The 22,275-nt window shown below is 37.0% G+C and overlaps 1 protein-coding gene and 1 long non-coding RNA gene across 2 annotated transcripts; one reads left to right on the top strand and one right to left on the bottom strand.

Annotated features, from left to right (window-relative positions):
* Positions 1 to 4,957: 4,957 nt before the first annotated feature.
* LOC130556568 (tryptase-like) lies at positions 4,958 to 19,653 on the top strand. The gene is made up of 8 exons (XM_057337696.1): positions 4,958 to 5,090; positions 5,834 to 5,854; positions 5,959 to 6,127; positions 17,236 to 17,504; positions 17,601 to 17,746; positions 18,048 to 18,261; positions 18,356 to 18,469; positions 18,834 to 19,653. Exons 1-8 carry the CDS (start codon positions 5,021 to 5,023, stop codon positions 18,836 to 18,838), a joined length of 1,008 nt encoding a protein of 335 aa, XP_057193679.1. The 5' UTR covers positions 4,958 to 5,020; the 3' UTR covers positions 18,839 to 19,653.
* On the bottom strand, positions 7,739 to 11,660 carry LOC130556576 (uncharacterized). Its single transcript, XR_008963233.1, has 7 exons — positions 11,443 to 11,660; positions 9,183 to 9,237; positions 8,755 to 8,809; positions 8,613 to 8,666; positions 8,471 to 8,524; positions 8,334 to 8,388; positions 7,739 to 7,972 (listed from the first exon to the last, which is right to left on the bottom strand). It is a non-coding gene; the product is annotated as an uncharacterized LOC130556576 (long non-coding RNA).
* Positions 19,654 to 22,275: the final 2,622 nt, after the last annotated feature.

Here is a 22,275-nt window from a genome sequence, read left to right as displayed (position 1 = left end):
AGCTATCTATTTGTTATGGTGTGTCCAGTAGGGGTCATTAGTGGCTAATTGAAGGCACCATATAGGTGGGAACCTTCCCTCTATATTTAAGATACAGACAGAGACATTGGTTTCACAATATAACGTTACAGCAATCATAATGCAAACATTCGGAGAAAAAAACATGCATAAATTACGACAAAAACGAGATATTCTAAACGTAAAACAAGAAATATGTTATTTACAAGAGACGCGGATCATCTACATTTAAATAAAGCTTTACAAGCGGTGTTCCTGTAATTTACCGTAAACCACTCAATAAGCGCGCATCTGAACCTAAACGGCGGCTGGCTTGACCGTGTATTTTCAAACCGCGGTTGGCTTGACCGCAGTGAGAATTCGCGATTTTCAGTCAGAGAGCGTGTGCACTGAACAAAACCCTTCGTTTAAGCAACAACGTTAACTAGCTGAAGTTTAAATTACAACAGATAAGGTTAATTCCAAATAACACGGTAATAAACGAGTGCCATGAACATCAAATTATTACTCTGTTTTGCCTCACCTAAGGTTGAGTAATGAACGGGAGCGGGAAATTGTCCGCCATGACATCTCCCACAGTTTCATCTCAGTCTAACGTTAGTGACACTTATGTAAAAAACGTCTACATTAACAGACAACGTTAAAACGAATTCATATTCATTATTAACTGATTTCGTAAGTAGTTAACTTAACTTCAAACACGTATTCACGAGTGACTGGTGCATCGATGTTGATCCACGGACCGTTAACTTGAAGAGCGCTGTCTGGTGGTGACTGGACGAGGTTTGTGTTTAATGCGCATGCGCTGGCCTGAGTGTGTAATCTAGAAATTGTACATTCGTCAAAACTAAAGTTTCTTAGTTGAACTGTTAATTAAAAATATTTATATTTAACAATGTTTTAAACTAAAAATATATAATTTCAAAAATCAAACTAATCATTTTTAAGATGAACTGAAAGACAACTGCTTGAAAACCTTTTTTCAGTGTTTGCCATTTGTACCCACTATAATATTTTAGAGCTTGGCATAACTAAAATAAATAGATTTGTTTGTAAAATAAAAAACTTCATTTTTAGTAGCTTTTTTATTTGCTTAGCTTATAACGGTAACTGGAACTTTAATCAAGGGCGGAATTGATGTTTCTCCCATTCAAGAGACTGTTGCTGTCTCTGAGCAAATATCCAAAGTTTTGCTGACTATATTCAATCTCCTCACGATTTGATCCGAGTCAAATGCAAATAACAACATAAAATGTATTTTCGCCTGGAATTAAATGAACCTTTCATAAACGTTATTATGCATCATTTACCTTCACGAATACATTAACAGTCTGATGCATTATTGTCTTTACACAGTCTCATTATTTTTATCTTTACTTCCTTGTATAGTCCATTGTCTTGTTGTTCCTGTAATACTTATTTCTGCAGTTTACATTTAACTGCACCAGTTGTACAAATTCTTCTACATTTAACAATACATTTGTTTCTGAGTATTTTCTACTTCTTCCTCACTGACATAGTATGAACAACAACAGTTAGTGTAGATTCATCTGTTTTTATTGCTATTTGATTCACTCAACTCATCATACGACTCTGCATATATGAACTACTAAGGTATTTTTAATGGGATTAGTTTGTGTGTTTAGCTGTTCGAAGAAACCCCTTGTAGTGTTAAGAAAAGCAAGCAATTATTTGAAAAAAATTGCACAATATTAAAGTATTACGTGGGGAGGGGGTAAAGGTTATGCAGTCCTGTTTTGACATCATCCTTGCACAAAGCACTTAATTACGGCTTGATATGATTTACAAACTTAAAAGCTATTCTCGGTCACATTTTGCTTGATTTCCATTATTTTATAATCTGTTTTGTTGTTTTTCCGTCTTTGATAAATGAGAACTTTTTTTTTTATTGACCTTAGGATGACATAAGACTTATTCCAAAGCTGACATTCAGGATTCTATATTCTTCATCATGCCGGATCTTGAGACATTGTAACGTCATCTTTTACAATGACCTTGGAAGATGAGAGAAGTGTAGCAGAGCCAGACTGATCACATCTGATTCAGACAATCACCTAAAGCATCAAAGACATTCTGGACAATGTAAAGCAAACATAAGCTAAATTAAAGCTGCAAGCAGCGATGATTGGGCCCTCGCGCAAAAGTGCAACCGCAACCCTGTGCCATCACCACCCGTCAGCCTCAGGAACAGTGAACGGTGGGCAACGTGCATGTAAGGAGTTACATTATAGATTTTTCTGTGCCATATTTCCTATTGCCAGCTGGTGGCGCTATGACTGTAAGTGAACACTGACGTGGATATGTGTTCAGGCCAGGACTCTTATCAAACATATGAAGTATGAGGCTTGTCGGACATTGTGTGCCTGAGTTACTATAGCTTCCTGTTTCATGGCGAAACATCAAACTTTGTCAGGCCGCCACGGACACGCCCCTCAATGAAAAGTCAGGATCATGAAATGTATCATCACAAAGGTCTGAAGATCATACTGGCTATACAGTTCAAATATGATGCTGACCTGTTTGAAGCTCTATGAGCAGTTAAAAACTGTTTAAAACATGCCATTTCCTGTTTCCTGCAGGTGGCGCTATAACTGTATCTGAATATTGCCATGTAAAGAAAAAAAGTAAATGATAGGTGATAAAATTAATGCAGGCGAATTATAGTAGGATTTGTTATTTATTTAAATGCGTCACATTCCCTTTTGCCAGCTGGTGGCGCTATTGCTATAAGTGAACACCGACATGGATATGTGTTCAGGCCAGGACTCTTATCAAACATGTGAAGTGTGAGGCTGGTCGGACATTGTGTGCCTGAGTTACTATAGCTTCCTGTTTCATGGCGAAACATCAAACTTTTTCATGCCGCCACGCACAGGCCCCTCAACTAAAAGTCAGGATCATGAAATGTATCATCACAAAGGTCTGAAGATCATACTGGCTATACTGGTCAAATATGATGCTGACTTGTTTGAATCTGTATGAGGAGTAAATCACAGTTTAAAACATGCTACTTCCTGTTTCCTGCAGGTGGCGCTATAACAGTATCTGAATATTACCATGTAGATGTCTTCAGGCCAGGACTTTTATCAAATGTGTGAAGTGTGAGACTGTTCGGACATTTTGTGCCTGAGTTACTATAACTTCCTGTTTCATGGCGAAACATCAAACTTTGTCAGGCCGCCATGGACACGCCCCTCAACAAAAAGTCAGGAACTTGCAATGTATCATCACAAAGGTCTGAAGATCATACTGGCCAAATATATTGGTGACCTGTTTGAATCTCTATGAGTTAATCACAGTTTAAAACATGCCACTTCCTGTTTCCTGCAGGTGGCGCTATAACTGTATCTGAATATTACCATGTAGATGTCTTCAGGCCAGGACTTTTATCAAATGTGTGAAGTCTGGGTGAAGTCTGGGGCCTGTTGCACATTGTAGGCCTGAGTTGCAACAACTTCCTGTTCATGGCGAAACGCCAAACTTTGGATGGCCGCCAGGGTCACGTTCCCCCATGGAAAGTCAGGATCTCCGCAATTTAGCTTCGCAAAGGCTTTAAGATTAGAATGACATGAAGATGATGTTGATCGGATTAAAACTCTAGGAGGAGTTCGTTAAAGTACGACGACTGGAAATTGAAACAAATTACAAAATTGCACAGGAAATCAAAAATAACGGACTTCCTGTTGGGTTTAGAGATATGCTCCAAGAGACTTTTCTTAATGACCAAATTTGCTGCATGTACGTATTGCGTAGTGGCCTGGGCAGTTCTAGGTGGCGCTAGCGAGCCATTTTGCCACGCCTAATTTTAAAACCCATATCAGACGTAAATTCTTGCAAGGTCTGATGCGTGTGCAAATTATTGTGAGTTTTTGAGCATGTTTAGGCCTTCAAATTAGCGATCAAAGAGGGAGAAGAAGAAGAAGAAGAATAAACAGCACAGAAACAAAAGGGCTCTGCACTACGGTGCAAGCCGGTGGCTTGCTCCTCCGTGCTCGGGCCCTAATAATCACAACACCAATTTTCATACACTCACATGTAAAACATTTCTAATCATCTTTACGTTAAAGAAACTTTATTTATATCTTATAAAATAATTCAGTCAAAAATGTAATATAAATTTGTTTTCGTAAACAATTCTACCATACAGATGAATTATGCAATACACACTCAGTTGAATGAAATGTTTGGTATTCATTTGTGATTCATTCACAGTGGAACTTCCAACATGTTGTTAAAGTCTCTTTCAGGACACAATTGCAGAAGTTACCGGTATTGCATGTGAATTACGTTTTCTTGCCTGCCAGCACCATTCATGCCACGATTCATTACATAATCACCCCTTTGTGTATATATAATTGGTGTTATTTTAAAAAGTCAAACTGGAATTTTTCTTCAACTATAATTGTCCTTCAACCGTAATTGTTTACTTCATTCTTGTATAATTGTAAAAAAGAAAGAAATGAGGAAAGTTGCACAAGAAAGTTTTGTTTACTATTAATTTAGATTTGACATTGAGAGTCACTAACAAGGATTTCTCCTAATTTTCTTATTTTTCTTTCCTCTGATTTTTTCTTTAATTTGTCTTAGCATGTTTAGCAAGCTTCTCTACATTTGCAAAATAAATGTAAAGATATCAAATAAAATGTATGCTGTAACTTTACTTGCTTTTTAAAATAAAACCTCTGCCACTTCTCTAACGATGATCGTTCTACATATATTATCCTACAGCACAAGAAAAAACAATAGAAGACAAAAAAACTGTTATAAATACGTGCCGAGTAAAAAGTGATTGATTTGTTTTGTCACCTGTGCCATTAAGAAGAATGTAGAGAATGATGTACTGTATGAAAGACAACAGAGGAGGTGCATGGCAAACAATGCGACGGATTAGTGATGTGACGTTATATGGAGAAGAACGAAAATATAAAAGACACTGTAAGAGTCAGTCAAGAGGACCAAGTTACTAACACTTATTCTGCTAATGAAAAGAGTTTCAGTGAAGATGTGGAGGTTCACGTGTACGACTTTAGTCCTGCTCATATGTGTGAAAGGTAAGGAATTATAATTTGTCACTGTTTGCTATAGACAGGCTGCATGTGTCTTTGAATCGGTGTAAGAATATCAAAACCATAAACGTGTGTTTCATTAGTGTAAAAAACTGTGTTCTTTAAGGCAATTTATAATATCTCTATGTGTAAACAGCACATTTTAGCAAAATTGTGCATATGTCTATCCAGTAGGTTACACAAGTCTCTCCCTGAACTGGAGTCATATGTAAGGCATGGGCAGTCATAATAACAAAATGTCAAAGTAAAAAGTATAGAAAGTAAACACATGTAAAGAAATACATGGACAGGTTAAATTATTTCGCTTGCAAAAACTGAAGATGAGATGTAAAACACAAGCCCAACTAGTTAAGAAAGATCTGTGCCAATAGGCCAATCAGAATCAAGTTTTCCTGAGAGCTGTGTTGATAAAAAAATCCTTATGACAGAATCCACAAGTCTTTTTATTGCTATGATCTTGTTATAAATGTTATTTGGGGCATTGACAATACATTTCATGCTGCGGGGCATATACAGTGGAACGAAGAATGTAAGGATTAAAGCTGCTTATTTGAATAATTGGAGGCTATGTATGCTTTAAATGAAACCGGTTTCTCCTGAAATGTCTGGCTTGTTGTCTCTCACAAGTACAATGGTTTGCGGCAGGATCATTAAACGAAACACAATGCCTGCAGTTGTTAATGTAACAACACCAAATAATGTTTACTATTTTGTCTTTTCCAATGCAGGTTCACAGTCTCAGTCGAATGGTAAGATGCTCTCTCTGTCATTAGATGTTATTAAGTCAAATTCTTTTCAAACAGAAATGTTTCTATCATTTGTTTCATTGTGATCTCTCAAAAATTTTCAACAGTTTGTGGCCGCGCCCCTTTAAACACCCGTATTGTGGGTGGTGTAGATGCCACTGATGGGTCGTGGCCGTGGCAGGTCAGTCTGCACAGCTCCACTTACGGAGGTCATTTTTGTGGAGGCTCACTCATCAACAATGAATGGGTGTTGACGGCAGCTCACTGTTTATCTGGGTAAGAACCACATAATAACTACAAACTGTAAGCAATGTATTCAGTTAAATACTTTTTTATAATTCATGGTGGCTATGGTTACACCTGATGCCCTGCAAGAACATATATACACCCATTTAGAAGTATGCATTTTATATATACTTTTATCCAAAGTTCAACTAAGGATATACTTTTTTATTGGGTTTTTTTGTTCATGTATTTAGTATGTTTGTTCCCTGCACTCTTAAAAGAAAGGTGCTTAAAAGGTTTTTCACAGCAATGCCATATAGAATAACCATTTTTGGTTCCACAAAGAACCATTCAGTCAAAGGTTCTTTAAAGAACCATCTCTTTCTTACTTTTTTATAATCTGAAGATCCTTTTTTCACCACAAAGAACCTTTTGTGAATCAGAAAGGTTCTTCAGATGTTAAAAGGGTCATATGACACGGCTAAAAGAATATTACAGTTTGTTTTAGATGTGTATACACGAAAATGTGAAATGTGTATACACAATTTAAGGTTAAAAAATGGTGTATTTTCCACATACCGTGCATGTTTGTATCTCCTCTTTGCCCGCCTCTCTGAAACGCACAGATTTTTTACAAAGCTCATTGCTCTGAAAAGCGAGGTGTGCTATGATTGGCCAGTTAACCAGTGTGTAGTGATTACTGCAAGCTTGTGACGGAAATGTAATGCCTCTTACCATATTTGGAACATCAGGTTCCAAAGCAATTGTACTGACAGGTACGCCCACCTTACTTGCGTATACATATGGGCGGTCTTAGTCAAATCATACCACGAACTGACGTATTTGTGGGAGTTTCAGGCAGGTCTGGGTGAGCATTCGTTTAGATAGAATGCATCTTTTGTTCCGACACTTTAATTTTTGCAATTTTATGTGTGTAATACATGCATGGCCAACTTATAACACACCAAAGTCACAGAAAAAACATGTATTTGCGCCATATGACCCATTTAAAGGTTCTTTATGGAACAAAGAGGTTATTCTATGGCATCGAAGAACCTTTTGAAGCACAAGTCACTGTTAAAAAAAAATCTGTAAAAAAACGGTAAAAAGTCTGGCAGCAGTTTCCAGACATTTTCTGTAAAATTACGGAAAAGAACTGTTTCACAAAATTACATGAAATGAACTGTAAAAATACAGAGCCAATTTTACGGTCAAACTTGGTTAAATTACAGTATAGCACTGTTGATAATTGCTCATTAAACTGTGTAAAAACAGATAAATTATATCAAAATACATTAAAAAGCAACTTCTTTTCAGGGTAATCTCTGTAAATTTAGGAAATTTTAAGTAATTTTATTAAGCTTCTCTGTCAATCTACAAAGGAATTTACTTTTAAAAAACATTTTAAATGTATAATAACTAAGAAACTACTTATAAAAACCAAATGTCTGTACATTTACCAGTTATAATAAAGATATATATTATTAAAATACACCAAAAGTATTAATTAATTAAAAGTAATTAGCAGTTATTTGAATCTATCAGGTCACAGGTCTACAATAATTTCCTGTTAAATTCTTTACATGTAAAATAAATACGCAATATTAAAAAACAGTACTTTATTTTGTACCTTCAATGAAACAGAAAAAGACATTATGGGGAAATGCAAAAATATTTATTTTTTAAAATGTTCATCTGACAGTGGGAATACAAGCGGAGTATATCAGATTCAGAACATAGCTCTGTACATGCAAGGTATTCGTTACACATCTAGACATTATTTGAGCAACTTGAATCATATAGATTACTTATGCTACCTATAGGTGATTTAGATTGTCAGAGTTTTGGTCCCGCTCACTGTCATTATATGCCTTCTATAAATCCTGAAGTTATCTGCTGAAGAAAGAAAAACATACATTTTAGATGGCATCAGGTAAACCTATTTTTCAGATATCAACGGTCGCAGCAAAATACTTAGACTGACTGCAAATCTCTATGTACATTATACACTATATTCAGTTTACTTTCTTATAGCAAAACCTCCCAAGAGTTACTTTTGCAGTAACACATCTTTCACAGTCACAGTGGACCCACAAGGACAACACAAATTATTAATAATGAATATTATAGGAAAATGATACTGTGTAGATCAAATTTAATTTATTGCCACTGTCAAAGCAATCCTATGGAATCAAATTACTTGTCTGTCTTTGGCAATGTAGATTTTAGATTATAAACAGTCCAATCTTTTCCATACCTGGATTGTTATGGTCACCTGCGGTAGATTAGCACAAGCAGTCGATCCACAGAACCTGAAAATATTTAAATACATTGTATTACGTTCACACATACAAAGTAGATTTTAGATGATAAACAGTCCAGTTTTTTCCATACCTGGATTGTCATGGTCATCTGCTGTAGATTATCACAAGCAGTAGTTCACAGAACCTGAAAATAAAATATTTAAAATAAATTGTATTACGTTCACACGTACAAGGTAGATTTTAGATTATAAACAGTCCAATATTTTCCATACCTGGATTGTCATGGTCACCTGCGGTAGATTAGCAAAAGCAGTAGTTCACAGTACCTGAAAATAAAATATTTAAAATAAATTGTATTACGTTCACACGTACAATGTAGATTTTAGATTATAAACAGTCCAATCTTTTCCATACCTGGATTGTTATGGTCACCTGCAGTAGATTAGCATAAGCAGTCGATCCACAGAACCTGAAAATATTTAAATAAATTTATACGTTCACACGTACAATTAATTTTAGATTATAAACAGTCCAATCTTTTCCATACCTGGATTGTTATGGTCACCTGCGGTAGATTATCACAAGCAGTAGTTCACAGTACCTGAAAATAAAATATTTAAAATAAGTTGTATTACATTCACACGTACAAGGTAGATTTTAGATTTATAAACAGTCCAATCATTTTCGCATACCTGGGAGTGTTATGGGTCACCTACGGCTAGATTATCCACAAAGCAGTAGTTCATTAGTAACCTTAAAAATAAAATATTTAAAATAAGTTGTATTACATTCACACGTACAAGGTAGATTTTAGATTATAAACAGTCCAGTTTTTTCCATACCTGGATTGTCATGGTCATCTGCTGTAGATTATCACAAGCATTAGATCCTTAGAACCTGAAAATAAAATATTAAAAATAAATTGTTTGTATTAACATTTACACATACAAAGCACAAGTTCCACAGATAGACATACAAAACATCAACAAGAAAATTAAGATATAACGTTAGAGTATTGCTATGAAATTAAAACAAAATGTATAGGGAAAACATTAGATCATTTTTACCTACACTGCAAAAAGTGCCATTCTTACTAAGCAGCAGTTTTGTCTTGTTTTTATTAAAAATATCTAAAACTTCTTAAATCGATATACAATTACTTGACAAGAAAAGTGACCAAAGGTATTTAGGCTCGGTTTCACAGACAAGGTTTAAGACTAGTCCCAGACTAAAATGAATTTTGAGCTGTCTTAACTGAATTTTTTTAAATATATCAGTGCCATTGTTTTGTTTTAAGATGCACATCAGTAATGTTTTTTCTGTTGCATTTTAATAAAAGCAACTTAAATAGCCTAATTTAACTAAGGCTAAGCCTTGTCTTTGAAACCGGGCCTTAGTCTTGTTTTATGTAAAATTATATAAGAATTAAGTACGTTTATGGTAAAAACAGGCAAAAAAATCTGCCAATGGGGTGAGATTTGTTGTCACTTAGCAAGAATGTCATTTTCTGCAGTGTAACTTTACCTACAGGTGTAATAATCATCTATCTGGATCGGAAACACATTTCTATAACCAAAAACGTTCATAAAAACGTCTCTGAAAAAAAAACTTTCATCTTGAGAACACAAATTACTGTATTATATGTACTAGGGCTGCAACAACTAATCGATAAAATCGATAATTATCGATAATGAAAATAGTTGTCAACGAATTTCATTATCGATTAGTTGGTCTGTGACGTCACTCACTTGCGAGCTGCGCAGTTATAAATCAAGCGCGTCTTCTTCACTTTTAAATGTCCCTCCGTGCAGAATGAACTGCACAGTTTTAAAGTTAAACTTCTGTCTCCGTGCAGCGCGAGGTGCGCAGTTTTAAAGTCGCGTGCGTCTCTCAGTGCAGCGCGAGGTGCGCAGTTTTAAAGTCGCGCGCGTCTCTCCGTGCAGCGCGAGGTGCGCAGTTTTAACGTGTCTCTCCGTGCATGCGTCTCTCCCTGCAGCACAAGATGCGCAGTTTTAAAGTCAAACTTGTCTCTCCGTGCGCGCGTCTCTCTGTGCAGCGCGAGATGCGCAGTTTTAAAGTCGCGCGCGTCTCTCCGTGCAGCGTGAGGTGCGCAGTTTTAAAGTCAAACTTGTCTCTCCGTGCGCGCGTCTCTCCGTGCAGCTTGAGGTGCGCAGTTTTAAAGTCGCGCGCATCTCTCCGTGCAGCGCGAGGCGCGCAGTTTTAAAGTCGCGCGCATCTCTCCGTGCAGCGCCAGGTGCGCAGTTTTAACGTGTCTCTCCGTGCATACGTCTCTCTGTGCAGCACAAGTTGCACAGTTTTAAAGTCAAACTTGTCTCTCCGTGCAGCGCGGTGCGCAGTTTTAAAGTCAAACGTGTTTTGTATGCATCTTTTAAAGCCGCGCAGTTTTAATGTTTAAAGGGGATTTTTAAATTACTAAATTAAAGATTATATTTGTAAAACCCAATTTGTGGCGTTTGCACTTTGCAAAGTACATAATAGGTGAAATGCCCTGATTTGGGGGTTTATTTATATCAGAGGTGGGAAGTAAGGAAGTACACTTTTTGTACTATACTTACGTATTTTTCTTCTGGATACTTTACTGTACTTCACTACATTTGAATGACAAATATCTCACTTTAAATTATACAAAAATATATTTCTTTGGCCAACCCCCCATCCCTCTCACGTTTGGGAGAGACTATTGTTGGCTGCTTATAATATGACACACCTGAATCAACTCAGCCTTGGTGTGTTAATTAGGGAGACATCCACAACATTTTGGGAGAAGGCAAATGAGTTCAGTTGTGTATACTTTTCCCATATCTGGTTTAGTCATTATAAGCAAAAGATCTAATTAAACCTTTTATCCGATTAATCGAAAAAATAATCGCCCAACTAATCGATTATCAAAATAATCGTTAGTTGCAGCCCTAATATCTACTAACGTTAACGTTACTCCTTAGCTAACCATAGCTAACATTACAGTAACGTTAGGCCTCCAGGTTTATCAGAAGAGTGCTAACAATTAGCTTTAAGACAAAAAGTGCTGCACACCACATGAAATAATAAAATAATCGTTTAAATGTGTTATAAAACGCTTACCTCATCCGGCGGTCGGTTGCTCTGACTGACATGGTGACGAGTATAGTGAAGCAGGCGCTAAAGGCGCGTTGTTTTCCTCACAGTTTCAAAAGTATTGGCTCTTTATATGTAGCCTACATGTCATATATTTCCATCGAGGCGGAAGAAATTTCTTCACTGTCACTCGCACGCTACTGCTCACTGCTGTTCTCAGCAAGTACCCCAGAGCGCACTCTGGACGATGGGGCGGGGCGCCACATTTGGGCGTAACGACATATGTCGCCCCGACCACCTCAACTTTTATTGGTCCATGATAAACAATAGATTATTGGTGTACAGAAGTGTGACGCTTATACAGCTTATTGGTGTAGAGAAGTATGACGCTTTGGATAGTTTGGAATGCGGAAGTAGACGACAGTGTGGAATACGGCAAACAGAACAGAAACGAGTGCCGTCTGACATTTCTTCTAAAAATGATTATTTTTTATCACGCTCCGATGTTTATATTAAGTTATTTCACTTTAATGAAATCATTCAACGTAAACCGAGGAGCCTGAAGAACGCTAATTTTAGAAAAACATTTTAAACAGCACTTATATAGGCGTTTGCATGTGAACTCTTCACGTGTACCTTAGAACATCCCTGAACTTTACTGAAAAGCCCATTAATGCTGTAATTATATCGTTATCACCATTATAAAATGTAACTCCTACCCCCTTTAACATTATCTTTGTAAAATATTTGATTTGATTGAAACATTGCCTAGAAATGATTAACTTAATGCCCCATTTAATAGAAATACAAAGTAAATTCATCTACATATGAAAACAATAGAATAGAAACCTTAAAGAATCAATATATAGGGTACCTCTTACAAGCAAATAAGGGAAACATAATGTGTGCTGGCCATAGCTTTTTATTAACACATCAGCAATTGTACAGTTTTTTTGCAGCTGCATTTTACAGATTTATGCCGTTTTATTTTTCCATTCTGCACAATGGCACAAGTTATAGCATGAATAAATGGTGTATACACAGTAAGTTTTTTTTTTGCAACTGCATTTTACAAACTTATGCCGCTATCTTTTTCCCTTCTGCACATCGGCACACGTTATAAAATAAATAATTGGTGAAGTGTACACAGTAAAAGTTTTTTCTTTGTAACTACATTTCACAGATTGATGCAGTTTTTTCCATTCTGCACACAAGTTATAACAAACTTGAACTCTGTACACTTTTCTACATATATTTGTTTTTTGCAACTGCATTTTACAGATTGATGCCATTTTCTTTTTCCCTTCTGCACATCGGCACAAGTTATAACAAATGAATAAATGTAGAAGTGTACAAAGTTTTAAGTTTTTTTAACTGCATTTTACAGTTTGCAGGTGCCTTCTCTTTCCCTTCTGCACAAGTTATACATTCAATATATCAATGTGTTTCCTGTCGCATAAAAACAATCCTGGGAGCAAAAGCCTTCACAAATATATTCTGAGTAAAAGCCCAGCAGTTCACCTCGTTTGCCTCTCCCCCTATACCCTGGTGGACAGGACTTGAAAAGGGATCTGCATTGTAAGCATTCCCTGATGCTGTACATCACCCGGTACTTTTCTTAATATTGCGGTGAGAAACGCTTCCAGTTGACCACACCTAAAAATGTAATGATAATATAGGCACGATAAATGAAAAGACAGATTACAAAGTTTAAGTTGACCTGTATCACATTTCAAGTGGAAAAAATCTTGAACCAGAAAAAGGTTTACTGTCTACAACAGGAAAAATTTTACTGTCTAGCCAGGCAAAGTGTGCTCCTCTCTGTAAAACATCGTTCTTGACCACATCCCCAAACCACCTGCACACCAGTGAGAGGGTTAAGTATGCAGAATCCCCAGATGTAAGAATTACTTGCTTCAAAATCTCTAAGGATTTTCACAGGAAGCTGTTGAAACAAAACATATTCTGGTAATCTTAAAGTGTATCATTCAATATATATCATATACACTCACCTAAAGGATTATTAGGAACACCATACTAATACGGTGTTTGACCCCCGTTCGCCTTCAGAACTGCCTTAATTCTACGTGGCATTGATTCAACAAGGTGCTGAAAGCATTCTTTAGAAATGTTGGCCCATATTGATAGGATAGCATCTTGCAGTTGATGGAGATTTGTGGGATGCACATCCAGGGCACGAAGCTCCCGTTCCACCACATCCCAAAGATGTTCTATCGGGTTGAGATCTGGTGACTGTGGGGGCCATTCTAGTACAGTGAACTCATTGTCATGTTCAAGAAACCAATTTGAAATGATTCGAGCTTTGTGACATGGTGCATTATCCTGCTGGAAGTAGCCATTAGAGGATGGGTACATGGTGGTCATAAAGGGATGGACATGGTCAGAAACAATGCTCAGGTAGGCCGTGGCATTTAAACGATGCCCAATTGGCACTAAGGGGCCTAAAGTGTGCCAAGAAAACATCCCCCACACCATTACACCACCACCACCAGCCTGCACAGTGGTAACAAGGCATGATGGATCCATGTTCTCATTCTGTTTACGCCAAATTCTGACTCTACCATTTGAATGTCTCAACAGAAATCGAGACTCATCAGACCAGGCAACATTTTTCCAGTCTTCAACTGTCCAATTTTGGTGAGCTCGTGCAAATTGTAGCCTCTTTTTCCTATTTGTAGTGGAGATGAGTGGTACCCGGTGGGGTCTTCTGCTGTTGTAGCCCATCTGCCTCAAGGTTGTGCGTGTTGTGGCTTCACAAATGCTTTGCTGCATACCTCGGTTGTAACGAGTGGTTATTTCAGTCAAAGTTGCTCTTCTATCAGCTTGAATCAGTCGGCCCATTCTCCTCTGACCTCTAGCATCAACAAGGCATTTTCGCCCACAGGACTGCCGCATACTGGATGTTTTTCCCTTTTCACACCATTCTTTGTAAACCCTAGAAATGGTTGTGCGTGAAAATCCCAGTAACTGAGCAGATTGTGAAATACTCAGACCGGCCCGTCTGGCACCAACAACCATGCCACGCTCAAAATTGCTTAAATCACCTTTCTTTCCCATTCTGACATTCAGTTTGGAGTTCAGGAGATTGTCTTGACCAGGACCACACCCCTAAATGCATTGAAGCAACTGCCATGTGATTGGTTGATTAGATAATTGCATTAATGAGAAATTGAACAGGTGTTCCTAATAATCCTTAGTGATGAATTGTGTTTATCGAAATTATATCATTTCAGAAATAAAGCACAATGACTCAAGTTGTTAATGTGTATGTGAATTTTATCATGAATATTCAATGTATTAATACTATTTTGACAATATTAACATTTTTCTTAAAAATAATCTTTGTGATCATGTAGAACAAAACTTACAAATGAATCAATATGGAATTTCTTATTATGCAAGATCTTATATTGTGAAACCATGATATTTTTCTGAGACGTTCATTGTACCAAGAAAAACTCATGACAAGCCTGGGTACTACAAGATCATTATTCACTTACCTGTTGAAATCTTTAAATTGTTTCCTGTTTGAAGTTTGGAGTCTGCTTCAGTTGTAACTGCTGGCTTGTTTGCACCATCCTTCATCATGTTTTCGTTCTCCATGTTTAGACAACACTCTTAAGGTAATAAACTGATCAAAAAAGTTATCCGTTGATTGAACCATCAAAAATTCAGTATCAGTTGATTTCATCATCATAAATTCAGTAATGTACTGCTGTCCACCTCAAATCTCTTATACATATATTAAAATAAAACAACAAAATACATTATATTGTCTAACACAGTGGTGTCAAACTCTGGAGGGTCACAGTTCCAACCAACTCTTACCCATACCTGTTTAGAATTTTCTAGTAATCCTGAATACATTGATTATCTGGATCAGGTGATTTTGAAAGGGTTTGAGCAATGTATGGTAACATATGGTTTGAGTGCTGTGGCTCTCCAGGAATTGAGTTTAAGATCAGTGGTCTAACAAGACCTAGTTATTACCTGTGGAGTCTTTATTCACAACATTATCTTTGTGTTGTTCTGATGTTGTGACCGGAGTAACGCCTGGCCCACTGACATCTTGACAGGCAGGATGGCTCAATATGTGACTTGTTAACTGTGACTTATGAATAATAGTCTTCTCACAAAAGCAGCAGTGAAAATTAGCCCTTTCTCGGCATTGGCCGCTGCATTTGACAATGATGAAATCTGAAAATTGTTGATGTATACAACAGATACATCATTACCAAAAGAAATAAACCACAATTTAGAATACGCACGCACATAATCAGTTTGGAAAAACAAACCTTTGTACTTTACGGCAGCTTCCAAATGTCTACGCACATGAATCTGTACCATGTGTGACACCGCGTTTGTGAAATTACAAAACGGCCACAATTCAAGAGGTGCCTTTAGAATAGTCATATTCTCCTCTCGTTAAAACGGTGTGGTGCTTCATTTGTGTTAGGGACACGTTTAATCCGTGGTCAGTGAAATGTTCTAAAGTGTTAAAACAAAGAACAGTTTAATTGTGTTATATTTTATTGTAGCCTCTTGAATTTAATGTAAATGAATTTAAACTATGGGCTGCGTCCGAAAGATTGCCTCGCTGCCCCATTACACAAACACTTCGGAGGCACGGTAAACGTTAAAATATAAAAGTAAAAAACAAATTTAAACAACTTTTTTCTCACCATGTGCTGTCTGTGTTCCATCCATCACTACTACTACTTCTGCTGCTGCTTAACGCTTCGCTTGTTTCAACACAAACAGCCCCCTGCTGGGTCGGAGTAAAATGTCAAAGACCGGAAAATTTTAATATCGGGCGGGGCGACACATGGAGCTCCGCCCAGATATGTCGCCTCGCCCCATCGTCCACACTGCACTCTGGGGCTACTCGTTCTCAGAGATGTTTCCCGCGGTGCCTGCCTGGCTACCACAGTAATCCACTGGAGTTTGAAAACTCCCGCTCTGGCTCTGCTGCTCGCACTAGTACCGCCACTCACAGCCGTTAGGACGCAAGTGCGCCAAATTTAAATTTGCAGCCTCTGATTGGATGATGGAAGTTTTACACAACTAAAATATATATGCCCAAAAGGAGAGTTATATATTTGATTGCAGATTAATTACAATATTGTTGTTTAAATTACAAATACTGCCGTACTGTAATATATTACAGAAATTATTACAAATTGTTAAAATACTGTATGTTGTATTAGCTATAGTGAATCGATAACCGTTGCACACGTAAATACTTTATTTTAATATTTAATATGTTAGGCAAAGTTTCAAAAACGTAATAGGAGATTTACTACAGTTTACTATATATAAGTTGTCAAAATTCAAAGTTGTATGTTGTTTAGTGAGAACAAAAATAAATGTCAAAATAAATTACATTTGTGTCTGTAGAATTACCAGTTGACCTCTAAAATACCCTAAATATATAATGACCTTCAACTGCATTTAATTACAAAGCAGTTGCAATTTTACATATTTTTTTACAGAGAAAATCCGTAAATTTTTACTTCATTGCATTTTGGGAATTGTAAAAATGCTATAAATTGCTTTTAAAAAAACATAATATTTCTGTAATTTAAAATGACAGGAAATTAACCATAATTTAATAAGTAGTCTTTTTAGTACAGCAAAAATCTGTAAAATAACAGGCATTAACTTTTTAATGGAAAAATGAAAAATTCTGTAAAATAATACAGACCATTACCTGTAAAATTACATTTTTTTAACAGTGTGTGTGTGTGTGTGGTAGAAGTTTATATCTATTGTTTTTGCATTTTCTCTGCTTGTATCCAGTGTCACCACATCCAGTATGCGTGTGTACTTGGGAAGAAAAACACAGCAGGAAGTTAATGTCCATGAAGTCTCTAGAACCGTCAGTAGCCTCATCATTCACACCGCCTACAGCAGCGTCACCAATGACAATGACATCGCTCTCCTGCGTCTGTCCTCTCCAGTCACCTTTACTGACTATATCAGACCTGTATGTCTGGCATCCCAGAACAGTGTCTTTGATTCTGACACCAGCAGCTGGATCACAGGCTGGGGAAATATTTTAAACGGAGGTACAAACATTTACAAAAACATTTATCCATTCCCATGAAGACTTCTACTTGTAACAATACAGATTAATGAGTGTGTGTGTTTGTGCACATGTATAGTGAGTTTACCAGCTCTTGGAGCTCTTCAAGAAACTGTGGTTCCTGTAGTGCCAAATATTCAATGCAATTTTCTTCTGGGTGCTGGATCTGTCACCAACAACATGATGTGTGCTGGTTACGCGCAGGGTGGCAAAGATACCTGTCAGGTACATCAACTATGAGCTTGATTTTTTTTATATTCATGTGCCTTCATAAACTTTCTTCACAATCTGAAAGTATATAATACTATAAAGAATACTGTATTTTTGATATAATATATAATATATAATAATTATAATACTAATTATACAATTATCTTTCATTTAAAATAATATATATAATATAGATTGGGAGGTTGTTGTGTTTTCCTGTCATTTTTTCATGTCCTCTCCTGATAAAAATGTCCCATAAATTGTAACTGAAACATGTAATTCCTCTGTCTTTTTCATTTTGTTACCCTTTCTGTAGGGGGACTCTGGAGGTCCAATGGTAAGCCAGTTGTGTTCAAAGTGGGTTCAGTCTGGTATCACTAGCTGGGGTTATGGCTGTGCTGATCCCAACTCACCCGGTGTGTACACGCGCGTGTCACAATACCAGAGATGGATCACTAACAATATCAGACAGAATTTGCCGGGATTCGTCTTCTTCAATCCCCCAAGCTATTGCTCTTCTTCCAGCCTAAGTAAAAATCTCAAAGATAAAGCCATAGGTACACATTTAAACATCCTTAACAAAATGCGTTTGACTTATGGTCTTTATATGTGTTTTCGGTATAGCCTCAACATCTTGTTATGGGAGATGCAATGAGAAGTTTAGTTTTCTAAATCGCTGTAACTGCAACCGTGGATGCCTAATAAACTGCTGCAAAGATTTCAGACGGCGATGCGGAAGTAAGGCCAAACACACACGCACACCCCAGTACACACACTCAAACACAAAATCACACAAATAGTCTCAACACACTACAGTTCGAATTTTAGGTTATTTTTATTTTTCCACATTTTTTAATATAGTGAATTCAAACTATCCATGAAACACAAATGTAACTAGAAACAATGGGAATTTGATTTGCAATGCAAGAAAAAAAATATTGCAAAAGTATATTTACCTCAACATAACTCATTTTAGACATCCAGGCGTATGCTATTTAAGATCATGAAGAACATTTCAGTAACGTGAAACAAACGTTTAAGAAGTAGTGTGTAAACACCGTGTGTATATAATTGACATTATGTAACATAACTTTCTCTGCAGTTTGAGGTATGCAGTAACTCTCAGGATGGTATCTGGAACTCTCAGGTGCTTGGTCATACCAGTTCTCCTGGAATTTCTACTTTTGAACCAGAAACGTGCTGTGGAAGTTCGCAGTGTCAAGCAAAACAGCTGCACAGTCTGTTCAAGTTTCAGTATAGTTGTTAGTATAGACTGTCTGCTCTTTTTATGCTTAACACCTAGTTTTGGGATGGCTGCTAGTGATTGTGAGCTTCTGTTCTCAGTCACATACTTTTTGTTTCATGTTGCAAATCATGTGAAAATCTAGCACATTTCTTAAAGTTCCAATGAAATCAAAAACGACAATATTTTATTTGTTAGTGCACATTGCTACCTTTGTGGTGAACAATTCATCTGTACATGTCAGACATGTAATCCTGTAATATTTAATCAATATCTAAAAATGTTCTTCTGGCTTGAAATGGCTTCTCTGATGTCAGTTTGAAGGCTTGGTGAGAATATCTGTTAAACGTTTACTTTTCAAGATCAATTCACTGTGGAACATTTCCATACTTTATATGTGCTTTTTATCAGCACATGTTTTATAAAGGATTTTCTCATTTGTGACAACATTGTGTTAATTTATTACAAAATTGTTTAAATGTCACTTTGTATGAAATGTACAGTACATATTTGTAGTTGTCAATTCTATAAATAATTGATTGGTTTCGAATTAAGATTAATCTTATGAGATGGCAGTCTGCATGACTTGTAGAGAAAACACTAGAGACTAGGATGTTTTGCTAGACTCTTATCTTTCGTTAGTATATGCACAAATGGAAAATAAACTGTGAAAATGTAAATGCATACAAAAACATCCCACAACATCTAATTTGCTGCGCTTTTTTAGCTTTTAAACGGAGATATTTGATCATTTGTCATAACGATATATCTTTATACTGTTAAAAATAATGCCATTAAAGGCAGTAAAAACTAAAATATACAGTAAATACATCATGTCATGAATCTCGGGTGAGGTGAGAGACAGAGGGAGGACCCAAATGCAGACAGCGGGTAAGGGGTTAAACAAGGCTTTTAATAAATAATAAAACAAAACAAAAAACCACGAGGGAGTAAAACAAGAGTATAATAAGAACAAAGACTAACTACACTAAACAAGACTAAAAATAACATTAACAACATATTACACAGGACTAAGCTACACTTAACAGGACAAGCACTCACCCACATGAAACACGACACAGTACAATGAACCAGCACAAAACAAGAGACACAGGTCAATACATAGGGAGATAAATCAAGAGGGGACAGGTGCGGGTCATGAACTAATTAACAACTAATAATGAGACGACAGGGCGGGAACAGAGACGTGACACCGGAGAGTGGAAGGCCAACAGTGCCAAAACGCCTCTCTCCACAAGAAACAAGAGATTCTGTCATGATTCTGCCACTAGGTCAAGAAAAGCAAGACAAGATGAGGCAGAATCACGACACATCATTTGTAAAATTCAAGATTTTTTGTGGTCTAAAAAACAAATTATTTATTACTCTGCCGGAAAATAACATGTTGGCATGTGGTATACAGGAACTTTCCATATGCATGGTTTTTATACTGAGCTAATAAAATTCTCTCTCCCTTATCCCCACCCCTAAACCTATCAGAAAACATAAAGTGCCCTCATAAACCATGTTTATGTTCTAACAACCTATGTTAATACTACCCATGTAATTTTGTGTCATCACAAACCGCACATTCAAACCCTCGCACACTCTTTATTATCACATAAGTCATATAGTGTCATTTGAAGCAGGACTGAAAATGTAATTTTGACCTTCAATGCAATGGTTTGAATTGAATTGCATTATATGGAGAAAAATTCTGGAATATCTTTCCGCAAAACATTTTTTGTTTGACTTAAGAAAGAAAGACATAAACATCTTGGATGATATGGGGGTGAATAATTAAACAGAAAATTTTTATTTTAAAATTAACTAGGGCACTTCTTTCTGTGGTGACTAGATGGTGTTGTTTTACATTTAAATTTGAATGCATTTAAATGCAACGGGTCTATAGGGCTTCTGTCTCATCAGCTTCTGTCTCCTTTCTCTATTTCTGTCTGGGTGATACTGTATGTATTAACATTGCACACTTGAGCTGATATTGTTTTCTTTATGAATATCAACATATTCTGCCTACTAAGAATTTTAACATTACATGTTCAAGAACTGTTATTTTCTTTTAAAGCAACACTTTGTAGTTTTTCCAACCTTAAAATAATGTCTCTAAAATTATTTCAGTGGTAGAACAACTCTTAACCGGACGAATTCTACTTCCGCTGCTACCTGAGCAGCCTCATAGCGGCTACAACCACACTCTGTAAATTCTGTGTTTGGGTCGGTACACACAGCCCTGCCCATCCCCTGCCTGCGGAAGAGTGCAACATGGTTTCCAAACAACGTTTTTTTAGTTAACAAATTCACGTGTATTGCGCTGCCCACGGGGATGCTTATACAGCGACATTATTTACGACACTGGTAGGCAACAGACAATTGCGCTTATCAACCACATGGGGGAACAGTGAGCAAAAGTTCTACAGTGTTGCTTTAAAAGCTTTCTGAATCTTTATACTATCATTTAGTTTGCTTTCCATTTTAGAGTAAAACGTGATCTGCTACTCTTTGTGCCATTTAGCTGTACAATGCTATTCTGATACATGAAGCGTCATCGTTACCTGATCATTACAATATAAAGTGGTGTTTTTGACTTGCAATATTGTCGTGTTTGCGTGTGTAGTTAGTTTGCCTCATTAAGCGTTGGCCTGTGTGGATGCGTGGGAGTAACGAGCCACGACAAAGAGATCGCTTTCTGAGCTTTTACTTCACTCCTTTAACAGGTTGGTTACATCGGTACACTCACCAACAGTACAGTAGTCGATATACACAGTTTGCATGTCAAACCTCACACTGTTCGGTTGTCTCGCTCCGGCACAGGACGGCAGCTTTTCCGACCGTGCGATGAGCATGAGAACAACCTGTAGACTAAACTAGAAACTCCTCTATTCCCGTAACTTGCGCATACTCTCTGACTGACACATTACACAGCCAATAGGAAGAGAGACAAGATGAACACAGAGGATAGCTTAAAGGGAAACTATTATTGTCATTTCAGTCTTCACAACATCATGAAGAAACCTTTAGTTCTTGTTTACAGCACTTATCCCAGCTCTCTTATCATAGAACAGGACTATTATTTCTAAATAATGATGCAGCCGCACCAGTATGTGCTGAATATACAGGTACACTCAAAAAATGGTGCTATATAGCACCAGTGGTTCTTCAGAGGTTCTTCAGCAGTTCTTTAGGATGACTAAGGTGCAACATAGCACTGCTTCCATATAAAGAACCCGTTAAGCCCCTGTGTGGTTCTACAGAGGTTCTATATAGCGCCTCAGGCAATCCACAG

The sequence above is a fragment of the Triplophysa rosa genome, linkage group LG7, assembly GCF_024868665.1.
Source record: "Triplophysa rosa linkage group LG7, Trosa_1v2, whole genome shotgun sequence".
In the NCBI taxonomy this organism is placed as follows: domain Eukaryota; kingdom Metazoa; phylum Chordata; class Actinopteri; order Cypriniformes; family Nemacheilidae; genus Triplophysa; species Triplophysa rosa.
This window is presented reverse-complemented; position numbering and strand designations above follow the sequence as displayed.